Here is a 16,622-nt window from a genome sequence, read left to right as displayed (position 1 = left end):
GGAGTTTTTGCACCAAGAAGTAGAGAGAAATTAGGAGAAGAGAAGAAATTAGGAAGTTTTTGGAGTAGGAAGAAATTTTAGAGTAGAGGTTCTGAAGAGTTTTCGGGGAAGCAAATTCAGAGCAAGAGAAGTCTGGAATAGAGGTAGGGGAGCTAACCTTTCTAAGCTTTTATGTTATGATATAGTACTGTTTTATTACTATTCATGTCTTGAAATTATGTGTGAATACTGTTAATGCTTACTATTTATTTATCTTGAATTTCTGTGTCAATATTATATGCTGTTATTTTGAATCTGTAAATAAGAAATTTGTTAAAACTAGTTGAGGAACACTTTGGCTAAGGAAAGACTTGGTACTTAAGTTGTCCATTGTGACGCACCTCTCTTTCCTGGAAGTCTACTCGACAAACTTTTAACTTAATTCTTGTTGAACAGATTATGTACTGTTAAATTATTATGCAATATATCTCGTTGGAATGAATTTATGTTATTGTGGTAGATACGAAATTGTGAATTTTAATTGTGATGATTGTAATTTATTATATTGGATTTGAATTTATGCATCCGAACATGATATGAGTATTATGGGGAGATTTCGTAATAGTATAATGTGAGTTGAGGAATGTGAGCATTGTATGAGTCTCGTGGAGAGATTCTGTATTGATGTGGTAATTGTGTATATGTTGATGTTGAGGGTCCTGTAGTTGGAGGTTATCCTGATACTCTAATAATCATCCAGTCTCAAGTAGAGAAGGATGAATTATGTGGTGAGAGGAGCAGGAGGTCCTGGTCTATGTGCCGGTTTTGGACATAGTGAGGGGACTAACCTTGTGAATGGTATGAAGTATTTTGGAAGTGTATTTGTAAGAAGAAGTAGAAGTCATCACAAGTGCATAACCTCCCGTGACCGCTCATCAACGTATCATCCGGATGAGTGTCTTTTTGGGTATTGTGGGATGAGTGTCTTTTTGGGTATTGTGGGATGAGTGTCTTTTGGGTATTGTGGAACGAGTGTCTGATATGAATTATGGTATGATGGTTTGAGGGTGTATGACATAATTATTATATGATGTTAATATCAAATCAATTATGCATGTTTTATAAATGAGTGTTGCATGTTAGCTCACCCTACTTGTTTGTGTTGTTTGTGTTTGGGTATGTACGATGATCGTATAATTCGTTATACGGGAGTAGATGAAGGAATGTCGTATGATCCAGTACCAATGAAGAAAGAGATTGAAGAATAAGTTAGAAGAATTCGAGTTATATTTAGAAGTTTATAGTTGAAATCTGAGTTTAAAATATGTATAGATATATATCAGCTGTAAATCTTTAAGTGTGAGATTACGGAATGTTACCGTAAATGTAATGTTACAATATATAAATTATGAATTATCCAGTGTGAGATATTGGGATGTTACATTAATGGTATCAGAGCAATTCGTCCTTAGGATGACATGTGGGTTGTACGTTTAAGTTGCCTTTCAGAGAAGAGGGCTAAGTGACATGATTTGTCATGTGTTTTTAAGTTTAAATCGTAGAGTGAGTGCAACCTACTTAAGGTTTTAAGAACAGAAAAACGTCTTGATAAGAGTAATGAGGGTGCACACTCATGACTTTATCAGAGACGAATTTCCTTTCTTAATTCTTAAGGTTTCGGGAGGGAAGAGTTATGGTCTGAGTCTTTTTGTGGTGTGCTCTATAGTGATAGAGGGATAAGATTCAAGGATAACTTTACCTTTATACCTTCTTTAGATTTAATAAAAACCTTTGAGACAAGTTTTTTTTCTCAAAGATAGCTAGATGTTGTGAATTGGAGCTTGAAAGTAAAAACACCAGAGTTTTGGTCTTGAAGTATAGAACCGTCGTTTTTACTTGGAAGTGTTTCAAGAACCGAGCGAGAGGATCAGATATCAATAGTTGTACAATAAGAGTTAAGTTCAAAGGTTTAAATGAAATGAGTTTTGGGGTAAGCATTAGTGTGGCAAGGTTTGAGAAATCAACTTAGTTCTGCATATAGGTGATGCTTGAAGATTGGAGAAAAGAAAATAGTGAAAGAGTTGAAGTTAAAGTTAAAAAAAAAAAAAGATAGGAATACTAAAGTAGATTAAGGAGAAATTAAATATTAGACGAAGAGTAGAGGAGGAGTTGTATAAGGCATATAGCGGATTTAGAGAAAGTTTAGTAGGAGAAGAAATTTATAAGTTAAGAGAACACGAGGTGTTTAGAAAAGAATGAAGTATTGAAAGGATTCTAAGCTAAGATGAATAAAAGGAAATGGTTAGATTTTTTCAGTGAATGTATTGGAGTTAAGATTTGAGAGTATGATATTCTGGTATGATGAACAGTGGAGAAAATCCAGGTACGAAAATTTTGGCTTTCGGCTTGTGCAACATGTTATAGTTGTTAATTCTCAAAGAAAAAAAGTATGAGAGGATTAAAGGATCACGGTTCATGGTTTAATGGTGGTAAATCTTATTGGTTTTGAAATATTAAAGTTAATAGAGGTAGTGTAGGTTGAATTAATATGAACATGGTAAGATAAACTGGAAGGGGAAGTGGTTCAAGTTTAAATTGGAAGTACAATTAGAAGTTGATTTGTTAAGTGTCAGTTTAAATAGTAATACAAGTTAATAAGGGTTGATACAAGTTTGGATGGCTATGTGTTATGAGAATGAGAGTTGTATTGCAAGAATTAGAGGATTAATTAGTACAACCATTAAACTATATTTTAATGTCATAAGGTGGATTTAACTTATGTGATATAAGCGGTTTATTTAAATGAGTAGGTGTAATATTGATAAGGTATGATAGTGGGAAATTAGTTAGTTTTAAATTCGGCCTTATCGAGATTAAAATATATGGTTTCAGAATTTATAACATTGGTGATATTGAGTGATCTGTTGAGTCTGATCAGAAAGGTATAATTGTTAGGTGCTAGGTTACAGACAACACTAAGTTTATAGGATTAGGTTAGGTTAGAAAGTGGGATTAAAATTGTTAACCTCAATGGTTATGTGAAAGATGGGTGAAGATGTGTATGTCTCACCTTGATCTTTGACTAGTGATGCGTGTGTGAGTTTATACTTATTACTCTTAATTCACATAAGATACAAATTTGAGATTTGGTTAATACTAAATATCCTTGGGATATGGTATTGGTCTAGGGAAGCACGTTACAATTGAGATGGCGTTGTTGTCATCAACCCTAATAAGCTCCCTAGAGAGAGTGGTGGGAAGTACACTTACACTTACCCGGTGTAGCTCCGGATGGGCGATGGGGGGGTGGCGTTGTGTACTTGCCCTGATAAGCTCTTTGAGTGATAGGAATTGCCCTGACAATCTTTAGGCGAGTGGTGGGAAGTAACATGGTGGTTAAATGGTTGGGAAGGTGTAATTACCTGAAAGAACTCTTGAATAGAGTGGTGGGAAGTGATACTTGCCACAATGATTTTGTGTTATGACATGTTTTGGTGATCCATAAATTCCTTATACCTTTGGGTGTAAGGTTGTAAGAGGAGAAAATATGATATATAAATGTATACAAATTAGGGTATTTCAAAGCCAGTCGTGATGCTTGAATGGATATATTGTTTGGTGCAGTTAGTAGTATAATTTGTATAGATACTTTGAAGGATATAATCTTATGTGCTCTTGTTTCATGATTGTGGTATTACTAATATGTGTTATGTGCCATATCAATGATTATGATCCTATAATATTCGATCCTTTTGAATTCTGTAAAGACGACATTAAATATGATTTTTAGCTTGGGTGGTCATGCGAAATTAAAAATTATGCTAGTTGTTCCGTTATAGTTTAAATTTGAGTTTGAATTACAAATATGTGTTAGCATAAGAGTATACAAACGAGAGCTATTCTCAAAGAAATTTCAATTTCATTATTGAAAATGAATAAAACAATGGTGTATGATATGACAAATATCATATATTTCAATAACTCAGGTCTATAAAGTCATTAGGACTACACAATTTTTCAATTGATGCAATTTTGTATTGTCCGAATCTCATAGGTATAACCAGATGCCTTAATCTTCATGTGAAAATGATATATCACCCATGTGCTAAGCAAACATATCTTATAGGGTTGTAAAAAAAAAAAAAATTCATTAACTAGCAAAGCAGATAAATATCACAATGCATAAATAAAATAAAATGTTCACGTGTCGGCCACAAGTGGTCGTTAAGAGTACAGGCCATAAAAATATAATAATTAAATAAAAATAGTCTCCTTAAGGAGACTATTGATCGGCGAACGACAATCTCAAAGAAAGCTCTGTGGAAGGGGCTTTGATGCGAAACGGCATGGGTTGAGTAACTTTCTCTTCTTCTTCATGTATAGCGGGGATGGGAAAGAGATCTAGGAGCCTTGGAGCCTGTGGAATTACCCATGAAGGATCTCCGATGGTGCAAAAAAAAAAAAAATAATAGTAGTCAGAGATAAATAAAATAAATAAAGAAATTAGAAAAAAAAAAGGAAAAGAAAGAAAGTTTACCATACATAAACGACGGAAGGAGGGAATATGAAGGTTCAGATGTACCAGGGACGTCTTGCGGCAAGCGTCGATGCTTCACCCGATTTCCATGGTTTTGAAACCAACAATAGATGCTATATTCTCCAACTTCTCCGTACTCCTTGAGTCGTTCTGTAATCTCGCGAATTTGATCTTGACTAGGATTAATGATCCCATGGTTGAAGATGTTCAACAAGATGTTAACTTGTTCCGGGGTGGACCGCCATCGTTTATAAACTGTCTTGGCTTTGATATCCATTTTTTTCTAAGTTTTTGTTCATAAAGTAAAGTAAAAGTAAAAAGATTTATTACGTTGAAGTCAAGTTTCCAATTTAAGTCAAGTTTTCCATTTTGCTTCTCTTTTTAGTTTAATTTTCATTGTTCAGTCTTTGAAGTCTCAATGTCAGAAAATAGATCTGTTTCACGGTCCTCGCAATGGATCCTAACTAGATCTAAGTCCACAGAGTCCATATTTTTATTGTTGTTTAAGTAAAAGTTGTTTTGGTTCGTTTTAATTGGGGTACGTGGCGTTGTTCTACCCGAATGTCTCTTTCATACCTTCAAATGAAGGGAGATTAACAACGGTTTTCCAGCCTATATACCCCGTGCTTTAAGACAAAGTGTTCATTAATATGACAATATATATATATATATATATATATATATATATATATATATATATATATATATATATATATATATATATATATATATATATATATATATATATAACGAGTAAGAAAAAGAGAAAAAGGAAAGAGAAGTAATGAATATAATACTAATCAAGCGTAAAGCAGAAAAACATAGAAGAAAAGCTTTAAGAAAGAGAAGAAGGGTTGAGAGAGAGAAAAACTTACGAACGAGGAAGTAGAGGCAGGGTCTCACTTGATAGAGGGTTCACTGAGAAGCTCTTAGACACGCTCGAAGGAGGATCTCACTCGTGTTCAGATCCCACAAGCTCTCACACTTAGAACTCTTAGCGCTCAGATCTCACTCACACCCAGAGGATCGCTCGAAAGCTCTCTCACTTAGAAAATCTCACACTCTCTCACACGCTTCAAAATCGCAACGCCCCAAAGTGTCGCTCAACGCGGTTCGCTCCTCCTTATATAGCCAAAATCTCACTGTGCCCACAGTTTCGGTCATGCATACCGGAGGCTTCAATAGTATCGGTAAAAAAAAAAAATATTAATAATAATAATAATAATAAATAAATGGTAGTAGTATCTAATCTTTTCTGCATTTTGGAAGTATAAAATATTCAAATTAGAAAGGATCTTCTAGTAAAAATTTAACCATTCGGTATAGAAGGTCATATGATAAAATGGTTTGGAGAAATATCAACTTAGTCAGGGTAGTTTGGGATAGGAGAACAGGTGACTCTACATGGGAGTTAGAAGAAGAAATGAAGCAATTATATCCTCAACTATTTTCTTGATGTATAGAATTTTCGAGGTCGAAAATTTTTGTTGTTGGAGAGAATGTAAGACTCGTGAAAAATATTTATAATAGTAAATTTTAGCATTTTATTTGTAATAATAATTTTATGGATAGAAAAAAAAATTAAATTTTTGGATATAAAATTATTGTAATTTTAGAAGTCCAAATTTTTTTCTTATTCAGAATTTTTAAGAAAAGTGAATAGTGAACAGTGAATAGTAAAAAGAGAATAGTAAAAAAAAAAAAAAAATTTGGAAGGATAAGAATTCCTACGTAGCATGGAAGGAGATGGGATAAGATTTATCAAGTTGTTCATTAAAATACTATTTTTAAAATAATATTAAAATAATAAATAATATTAAAAAATTAATGAATAGTAAAATTTTTTACCTATAAATAGAGATCAGAGGAATGGAGTTTTTGCACCAAGAAGTAGAGAGAAATTAGGAGAAGAGAAGAAATTAGGAAGTTTTTGGAGTAGGAAGAAATTTTAGAGTAGAGGTTCTGAAGAGTTTTCGGGGAAGCAAATTCAAAGCAAGAGAAGTCTGGAATAGAGGTAGGGGAGCTAACCTTTCTAAGCTTTTATGTTATGATATAGTACTGTTTTATTACTATTCATGTCTTGAAATTATGTGTGAATACTGTTAATGCTTACTATTTATTTATCTTGAATTTCTGTGTCAATATTATATGCTGTTATTTTGAATCTGTAAATAAGAAATTTGTTAAAACTAGTTGAGGAACACTTTGGCTAAGGAAAGACTTGGTACTTAAGTTGTCCATTGTGACGCACCTCTCTTTCCTGGAAGTCTACTCGACAAACTTTTAACTTAATTCTTGTTGAACAGATTATGTACTGTTAAATTATTATGCAATATATCTCGTTGGAATGAATTTATGTTATTGTGGTAGATACGAAATTGTGAATTTTAATTGTGATGATTGTAATTTATTATATTGGATTTGAATTTATGCATCCGAACATGATATGAGTATTATGGGGAGATTTCGTAATAGTATAATGTGAGTTGAGGAATGTGAGCATTGTATGAGTCTCGTGGAGAGATTCTGTATTGATGTGGTAATTGTGTATATGTTGATGTTGAGGGTCCTGTAGTTGGAGGTTATCCTGATACTCTAATAATCATCCAGTCTCAAGTAGAGAAGGATGAATTATGTGGTGAGAGGAGCAGGAGGTCCTGGTCTATGTGCCGGTTTTGGACATAGTGAGGGGACTAACCTTGTGAATGGTATGAAGTATTTTGGAAGTGTATTTGTAAGAAGAAGTAGAAGTCATCACAAGTGCATAACCTCCCGTGACCGCTCATCAACGTATCATCCGGATGAGTGTCTTTTTGGGTATTGTGGGATGAGTGTCTTTTTGGGTATTGTGGGATGAGTGTCTTTTGGGTATTGTGGAACGAGTGTCTGATATGAATTATGGTATGATGGTTTGAGGGTGTATGACATAATTATTATATGATGTTAATATCAAATCAATTATGCATGTTTTATAAATGAGTGTTGCATGTTAGCTCACCCTACTTGTTTGTGTTGTTTGTGTTTGGGTATGTACGATGATCGTATAATTCGTTATACGGGAGTAGATGAAGGAATGTCGTATGATCCAGTACCAATGAAGAAAGAGATTGAAGAATAAGTTAGAAGAATTCGAGTTATATTTAGAAGTTTATAGTTGAAATCTGAGTTTAAAATATGTATAGATATATATCAGCTGTAAATCTTTAAGTGTGAGATTACGGAATGTTACCGTAAATGTAATGTTACAATATATAAATTATGAATTATCCAGTGTGAGATATTGGGATGTTACAATTTGTATGCATTAGGTTGAGGAGAGATGTTAGAGATGTTATCTTTATTTTCTATCTTTAGTTAGTTTGTTATTATTCTTTATTTCTATTTTGGGTTAGCTCATATTTCTTTATAAGTAAAGTAACCTATGTGTATATTCAACACAAGGGAGATTAATCTCATACATCGTTTTCACTATATTAAACAAAAATAATCAAATTGTCAATATATATAATTTGATGTAATATATAATTATAATAATAAGTTTGTGAAAGATGGCAAAAGGTTAATAAAACGTTGTAGTTGGTAGGTTGCGAGTAATCCACTTTCAACCTGACTTGAGTCCATTTAACCTATAAGTTAAGTGAGTGTAGTCCAACATAATTCAATTCATAATTAAAAACAATAAAACTTAATTACTTATTTGGTTTCTACTTTGATCGGAAAGTTACAAGTTGATATCCGCTTAACTTTTTGTTTCAAATGTGTCTTAATATTTGAAAAAATGTCTCATTTAGATGTTTTTTTAAAATTACTAATGACATGAAATATGTGAATTTTTAAAATTTTATTTATTTGTTTACTTATTTTTTATAATTTTTTTTGTTGTCCACATGATTTTTAATATGTTATATGACCTTGTCAGTGGGACATGTCAATATTAATATCAGTTTCAAACAAAAACATTAACATGTAACTAAATAGGTTTTGCTAATTTCCAAACAAAAAGATCATACTCACCATCATGTCAAAATGTTTATAAAAACATAAAACTGAAATAAAACTGCTTTGGTATAACTAAACATAGATTGTCTTATGTAACACGTAAATAAACTAAGAAATCATATATAAAATGCTAGTATGAGATCCGTATATATGGAGTTTATTTTTTCTTTGACTAATAAATATTAAGATTAAAAAATAACATTTGAAAATAAGTTTATTAGTGGTCAATTTAAAATTGACATAATAATTTAATAGTGTTATGTAGTAAAATAATATTATTATATGATTAAAATTTTGAATTAGACTTTTGAATTAAATATTATATTAAATGAAATAAAGTAGCATTATTGTTTTTTGGTGTCGTTCACAACAACAACAACAATAATAATAATAATAATAATAATAAAAAATATAAATATACTATTAATAATAATAATAAAAAATATAAATATACTATTAATAATAATAATACTAATAGTAGTAATAATAATTAAAAACTATATACTTTTCATAATTAAAAGTTACATATGTCTGAATTCATATTTTTGGAAATGGTGAACTTTACATTAACATGCTCCATCCATAATATTATTATATGATTAAAATATTTATTTTATATTATTTTTAATTACAGAACAATTTTGTAATTTTATTTTTCATTTATTAAAATTGTTTTTATTCATCACATTTATCAAATTATTAATAAATTTTATTTTTAAATCTATTCACTTTTGTTCAAATTCTTTCAAAATAAATAATACAAATTTTATTTTCAATTTTTAGTAAATTTATTCACTCAGTTTTTTTTCTCAAATTCATGAATAAATGTTGTGATTGTTAAAAAATTTCAATTATGTATAATTGTGAAAAATAAAAGAAATATAAAAAAACACAAAGGGTTGAACTGTACATTTAAGGTTTTTGAACATTTTCACAAAAATTGCATCTTGTAAAACCATAAAGTTTATATTTGCCAGACACATTACCACACATTAAAATTCCGTCAATGAAAAATAGCACAACTTCAAACTCTTAAAAAGCACTATTTACAACATTTTTAAGACACGTTTTTTTGCAAAAGTACTCCTTCTTAAATTAGTTGCAAATTAATAATATATAATTTAAAAGGAAAATAGTACTGAGAAATTTACACAAAATATTTTTATAATAGTTATCAATTATTAACTTTTAGCTTAAAAGATTTAAAATTAAAATGAATTAGTTTTCGAAATTTCTTTCAAAATCCTATTAAATTAAATTCAAGGAAAAATATTTACATTTTTTTTAGTTAACATGGATTAATTTATACTTTTTTTTGTTACTTACTTCTTTTCTAGGAATTGTTATTTAAATTTTAACTTTTCAATTGGATTTTAATAAACGAAATCGATTTTCTTTAATCTATTTATAAGCATACCATATTCGGAAAATAAATCAACCAACAATAACTCTTTTCCCACTACATACAACTTTCACCTTTATCGTTTTTATCATTTTCTTTTTATCATTTTGTGTCTCCAAATAAAATTAAAGTCTATATTAATTTAATAATGATATTATGAAATTATATAAAAATTTTATAATTATTGTGACATTATTTTAATTATTTTAAATTTTTAAAAAAATATATAAAAAATTATTTTTTTATAATTTTTGTATTTTTTATTTTGTATGAAATGGATGTTAAAGTCATCTTACCATACTCCTATTAGTTATACTGAGTTTGTTTGGAAATTTTTGAATCCTAAAATGGTCCCTTGCATTATTGAAGTCTATACACATTATCTAATCCAGCTTTCTGGTTATATTTTGGATTATTTCTTAAATTAAGCAACGGTAGGTACCTCAAACATGATTTCTAATGAAACAAGCGTGATACCTTCAACATTCATTCGTAGTCGTAATTAATGGTATCTCACTTTTCTTCTATTTTTAAGGCATGAATTGCACCATGCAGGTTTTCTAATGGGGAATTAGGAAAAAGATTGATTACCAATGCCAACCTCCAACTACAAGTAAAACTTAACCCAAAGTCCATTTTGCCCCTAGGGGTAGTGAGTTTAGAAAAAAATAAACTGAAAAAAAAAATACTTGTATTTCCCTAAGTTAATTAATTGAACTTTGATATTCAACGCGGCTAGATGTGACAGGAACAACAAGAAATATTTATGAAAGGAAAAAAAAAATCTTAAATAATAATAATAACCAATGTAGCGTTTGAACTGTGAAGGCGATTTCAATATTCAAGAAGAAATATGTGTATGAAAAATTATATAATAAAAAAAATGCATAAGTAAGAAGAAAGAAGGCATTGACAATAGGGGAGAGAGAATAAGAAAAGAAGAACATGTGCAAAGAGTGGAAGCTTAGTGGACATTAAATGGAACAACCCCTTCCTTTCCCTGCACTTTCTTTTGCTTTCAGTTCTCACTCTCTCTCCTCTTCTTCTTATTAACAACACTTCACATTTCACAACACAAACACAATACTTCCTTCAAACTTCTCACTCTATTCCACCCTTTTTACCTTTTCTCTCCCTTTCTCTGTTCTCAGATCCATTGCTTTTTCTCACAATTTCCGCCACTGCTTCCAAACACGCCCTTATCTCATGTAAGAACATCTCTCTCATCTTCCTCGGATTACTTTTCATAATTCATTTTCATTTTCTCTATTTTTTTTTATTATGTTTGGAATTCGATTGTGTTTGTGTTTTTTTGGTTCAAAGGGAATGGAGGATTGAGATTACATGTCTGACATGCAATTTGGTCGTGTGGTGGAGGATTCTCGTATTTTGTCTGTATTCATGGTTATCTTCCCGCGGTTGCAATTTTGTTTCTTTCGTTGCCATTATTCTCGACTCGTTTTTGGACTCATCGGAAGTTTGAGTTGCTGAAAAAATAGCGTAATTATCGTGAATAAATTTATTTATTGTAGATGAATAAAAACCATTTTTTCGTTAATTTTTACTTTAAATACAAATCGGTGACAGAGATATTTTTTTTGTTGTTGCGTTTGTAATGCCAAATGCAACTACCACTTTTAAATGAGGCGATTGGGCTGCAGGACGCGTGGATGTAGCTGTAGCCAGTTGTCTGTGATTTTTAGAGAGATAAGATAAAAATTTTAAAACACAGGTTCAAAATTTATGACTATTTTATTCATTTATTTAATTAGCTATTTAATTGTGGTTTTTAAATTTCGCCTCGCGCCACTCACTGACATGGCCATGTGCTTCTCGTTTCTTCATTGACGGTTTCATTTCACTGTTGGTATCGTTTTCCATTTTGGGCCTGTTCCGGGAGGTGATGGCCCACGTAGCTGGGCCCATATTGGGGATTGTGTGGGAAAAGTTACAGCATACATATCCTAGCACCATCATATTAAAGACTTTGTTGTCATCTTTTCAAGCCATCTTAAGGCGTTACGCTAACTAATTATTCCATCTTTTGAACTTTGAATGCTGATGTTTATTTTCTTGTTTGGGGTTGTTGTTGATAGCAGTGTTTCTCTTTTGGGCTAGAACTTGCTCTCGCAAATGGCAGCTTCTGGGGTAAGTGTGATGGAGCTTAATTTTTTAGCTATACATGTATGGTTGCTTCAGAAGAATGACGAGTTAATTGATGCGCGTGTTAATGGTGGGTTTTCTTTTTTGTTTTGTTTCAGTTTCATCCTAGAAAGATAATGAACAGGTTGCCGTCGAAGAAGTCCCATCCTTGGTGGTGGGATAGTCACATCAGTCCCAAGAATTCTAAGTGGCTTTCAGAGAACCTAGAGGGTATGCAATTGCAATCGTCTTGTAGATAAATTGTTGCTCTGATACTTATAATTCTTAAATATAAGTTCTCTTTATATCAAGCTGTTTTGGTGCAAAAGCTTCGTGAAGTTGTAATACGCACTCTCTTCTTTCATGCGGCAAGGTTTAATGCGTAATAAAAACTACATGCATTAAGATTAGTTGGCCTAAAGTTTCTATTAATTTTGCAGAAATTGAACATCATTATAGCACTTATGAATCAACCCAATTACTTTAGACAACTAAAATCGAATTGGGGTGTAAGTAGGTAAATAGGTGTTCAGGTAATTCCTCCGGATAGCTTTGGTTCACTTGAAATCAGTATCAACAACTTTTAACTGGTGGTCTAGGTTATGTTCAGGTCTTGAGCAACATCCCCTCCCCAACACTCACTCCTTTACAAAAAGAAGAAATGAACAATGCCTTTCAATTTGTCTTGGATCAGGTTGATTGATGGTTTAGGGTTGTCTTTTATATTATTTACACTTTGATACTCTACCTATTATACTTTTTAACACTGTTATACTTCTGTCCTATTCCTATACCCACAAAATACCACTGCCTGCCTGATTGACAAGCTTTTCCATTTCTGCCACTACGTGAATTTGGCTATTTGACATTTCTTCCAGCTGGGACCAGTACTAAACACCTATATGACTATAGAGCCATAGAACGTTTTTATTAGTTGATATGCCATATTCAAACTTTTTGCTAGATTCTAATATTCCGTGTATTCAGAAGAAAAACTACAAAACAAATATTGTTGAAACTTTGGGAAAAAGTGTGTTTGGAATGTTAAACAGTTCGATTGATATGCTTCTATCTTTAAGCGGACTCTACTGTTGTAATTTGAAATTATTATCTCCTATAAAGAGATTTAGCATCTCTAGTGTGAGTCAGTGAACTTTAGAAGAGGAACTTTGTTGCAACCTCATACTTCATGGTAGTTTGTAATGCATGAATTTATATATTTTATCGTAATTGGAGCTATTGATTTTCTAATCAATAGTTATAATTCCACACTTCTCTCTCCATCCTCACTTTAGAGAAGCCAGACTTTGCTGTAAGATATCTATGAATATTAATTATCTTTTTGTTTTGGTGAATGGAATGCTAATTAGTTATCTTTATTAGACCATATAACTCTACTGTCTACTGTCATGTTCAACTCAACTGTGGAACATATACGAACTCCTGTTTTTCCTAAAGGGGCATTAGGTTCAGGTTCTGTAAAATCATTCTCTTCCAAAAATTATTCCCAGGCATATGTTTTGAGTATTATTCCTATTGATGGAGGTGGGTGGAATTTATTCTCACGAGAATGATTTAAGCTAATAAAAAGAATATTTTTTAAAGATATTCATGTTTTATAATTGCATTCCTTGCAATTATTTTTAAAGGATACCTACCAAATACTGAACATGGAAATGATATATTTCAGAAATACCGTTCTCAGGAACATCAATCTTGGTTATCCCCATCAGTGTAATGTTATTTCTTGAAAAACCTAAATATAAATTTCTTCCCCTTTATTCCTTCCATGAATGCACCTCTTAAACAAGCTGAAAGATTCTTCAAAGAATTTTGTTTTCTACACTTTTATGATGCCTGCTACTCTTGTTAATAAAGTTTGCTTTTAGACTGCCAAGCTTACAGTCTTCTGCTGGCTAAACAAAGAGAGCTGTTGACCTTCGTCACTTAGTCTAAGCAAGGGCAAGTTAAATCTGGTGAAGTAGTTCTTGTCATTGTGATATGATCATCTCTTCTTTCCCATGGTTTCCTGGATATGAATTCTCTAGTTCTTTTTGAGGGGGTTGGGGAAGGGGTTTTGCATTTTTTATATTTAAGCTAATCCTTTTTTATCATAATGTCGTCCAAGAAAATGACATGATTTTCAACTTCAGAGATGGACCAGAGTGTGAAGCGCATGTTGAAGCTGATAGAAGAGGATGCAGATTCATTCGCCAAAAGGGCTGAAATGTATTATCAGAAGAGGCCAGAATTGGTTGCTCTGGTTGAGGAATTTTACCGTCGTTACCGGGCTCTGGCTGAACGTTATGATCATGTGACAGGAGAATTGCGAAAGAATTTACCCTCTGATCTCCAATCCCAAGGTTCTGGTATTTCTGATGCTGGCTCTGAACCGACCTCTGCTTGGCCTTCTCCTACTCCAAAGAGAGGGGGTCGTCTTAAATCAAGTAACCGACCTGCTGGATTTGATTACTTTCTTGGCTCCAGTGGAAATGGTTCTGAGGCACAAAAAGATGGGGATGAATCCTCTACTTTGACAGATTCTGAGAACGAATCTGATGATTCGTCAGTTAATTCTGGTTTCTTACAGAATGGAAGTGATCTGTGGATAAACAGAAGAATAATAGAGTTGGAAACCGAGCTACGTGAGTTAAAAGGAAAGCTATGGATGCAGGAAGAGGAACATGGAGAGGTTTCATCTAGGGGATCGAGAAATGAGAATTCTGAAGATTTTTATACCAAAATCAACGCCTATGAACAAGAACTGATGAATGTTAACGACAAGTTAAGACTTTCAGAAGAAGAAATTACTAAACTGAAAATTGAGCTAGAAAAATACGAACCCTTTAATGCTGAAAATACGGAGGCTGGTTTTGAGTTTTCATCAACTAAAGAAGACGTCAATGATGGAGGGGAAGCCCTGGAGCACAAGATGATTGAGGTTGAAGGAAGTATTGATGTTGTGGATAAGGCATTGCCTGACCAAAATGCTGAGATTGAGTCGCTAGCAAGGGAGCTAAGAATTACCAAAGAAAATCTCAAAGCTTCAGAAACACAAATTACTTCACTGAAGTTTGAGGCCAATAAATCGTCTGAAAGAATTCAGCAGTTGTTGAATCAGCTTGATTTGGCTACTAAAGACATGGCTACTTGGAAAAACAAATTCAATAGTGAGAAAAGAGAGAGCACCAAACTCAATGAAAGGCTTGCAAGGTTAAGGACTAGTCTATCTGACCGAGACCAAGAGGTCAGGGATTTGAAAACAGCAGTATCTGATGCTGAGCAGAAAATATTCCCGGAGAAAGCTCAATTGAAGTCTGAAATGTCAAAGTTGCTGGAGGAACGGACTCATTTAGAAGAACATATCAGAGACTGGGAATGTCGAGGTCGTTCATTTGAAGAGGAAATCAGAAAGATCCAGTTTGAAAAAGTAGAGATGGAGGAGACACTCAGGGTTGAGATTCTGCTGTTAAAGGCGAACATTGAGCAGAGAGAGAACAACATAAAAGATCTCAACACTAGCCTTGATACTCTACAATTAGAGAAAGATAACCTCTTTGTTGAAGTCGGTTTGCTTAAGGAAGAGTTGAACTCCAAAGATGTTAGGATTGAACACCTGAACAACCATTTGAACCAGCTACACATGGAACATGTACAACTGATTGCGGGAATGGAGGAGGCACATAAACAAGTGGAAGAGCTAAAATCAACAGCTAAGCAATTTGAGGAGGAGATTGATAGGCAAAAAACTGTGATCTTAGACGGAGCGGAAGAGAAACGGGAGGTCATAAGGCAGCTATGTTTCTCACTCGAGCACTACAGAAATAGCTATAATATGCTTAGAGAGCACGTTATGGGGCACAAACGGGTTCCAGTTTTGGCTGCCTGATGAATAAATGTGAAGGTGATCTTGTATATTATTTTGGTTATCTTCATTTCTCTGTCTTGGAATTTATTTTCTTATGCTTATGGCTCTAGTGTATATGAGTCAGGATCATTGTAATATTATGGAGAAGTGATGACATGTTAGCTACACTACACATTTGCTGATGGCACTGCTAAGTTTCATTGATTTTTGTAAGAAGTATTGCCACAGAACCTTCCTTAAGGGTTCTTGAGAGGTTGAAAATTTGCTTAGTTTGGTCTGAGGTGAATGGTTGTGCAACGTTCTTTATTTTTATATTTTTTCAAAGTTGTTAAAAGATGGAATTCTTTTACAGTAATATATAATGTTATTAAAATTGGGTTTTAGATTATTGATTTTGAATTTCAACTGACCCCTTCGCTAATGCAGCAATTAAATATCGGTATGTTGGGTTTGGACTTCATCATTGTTTCGCTGCAGTTCATAGTGTTTAAATAATGTCTTCACAATGGGTGAGAACGTAATTCGACCCCTCAAATTTTATTATTTTTTGTATATATTTTTATTATTGTGGTATACTTTTTCAAGATTTTTATTTCGTCATTTGTAATATAAAGTTAAGATATTTAATATAGAGTTAAGATATTTATTATTATTATTACTATTTTTATTTAGTTCAATGTCCATGTTCTCATAAT

The 16,622-nt window shown here is 32.5% G+C and overlaps 1 protein-coding gene across 4 annotated transcripts; it reads left to right on the top strand.

The window, feature by feature from the left end:
• The first annotated feature begins 10,816 nt into the window (after positions 1 to 10,816).
• LOC124830236 (protein NETWORKED 4A-like) lies at positions 10,817 to 16,213 on the top strand. Of its 4 annotated transcripts, XM_088092314.1 has the most exons (5): positions 10,817 to 11,125; positions 11,241 to 11,417; positions 12,017 to 12,065; positions 12,179 to 12,290; positions 14,213 to 16,213. In XM_088092314.1, the coding sequence occupies exons 3-5, from the start codon at positions 12,051 to 12,053 to the stop codon at positions 15,946 to 15,948; spliced, it is 1,863 nt and encodes a 620-aa protein (XP_087948440.1). In that variant the 5' UTR covers positions 10,817 to 11,125; positions 11,241 to 11,417; positions 12,017 to 12,050; the 3' UTR covers positions 15,949 to 16,213. The 4 variants fall into 4 exon arrangements, with proteins under 4 accessions (XP_087948440.1, XP_047159848.2, XP_047159850.2 ...); XM_047303892.2 differs by lacking the exon at positions 11,241 to 11,417; XM_047303894.2 differs by lacking the exon at positions 11,241 to 11,417 and having other exon boundaries at positions 12,014 to 12,065.
• The last annotated feature ends 409 nt before the right edge of the window (positions 16,214 to 16,622 follow it).

The sequence above is a fragment of the Vigna umbellata genome, chromosome 1 (assembly GCF_029865625.1).
Source record: "Vigna umbellata cultivar VRB3 chromosome 1, Vumbellata_1.0, whole genome shotgun sequence".
Classification (NCBI taxonomy): Eukaryota; Viridiplantae; Streptophyta; class Magnoliopsida; order Fabales; family Fabaceae; genus Vigna; species Vigna umbellata.
This window is presented reverse-complemented; position numbering and strand designations above follow the sequence as displayed.

Excerpts from the sequence above, each read along its gene's own strand:
- LOC124830236 (XM_047303892.2), top strand. Across the intron at positions 12,291-14,212 it reads GCTTTCAGAGAACCTAGAGG|AGATGGACCAGAGTGTGAAG; the intron begins GTATGCAATTGC and ends TTTCAACTTCAG.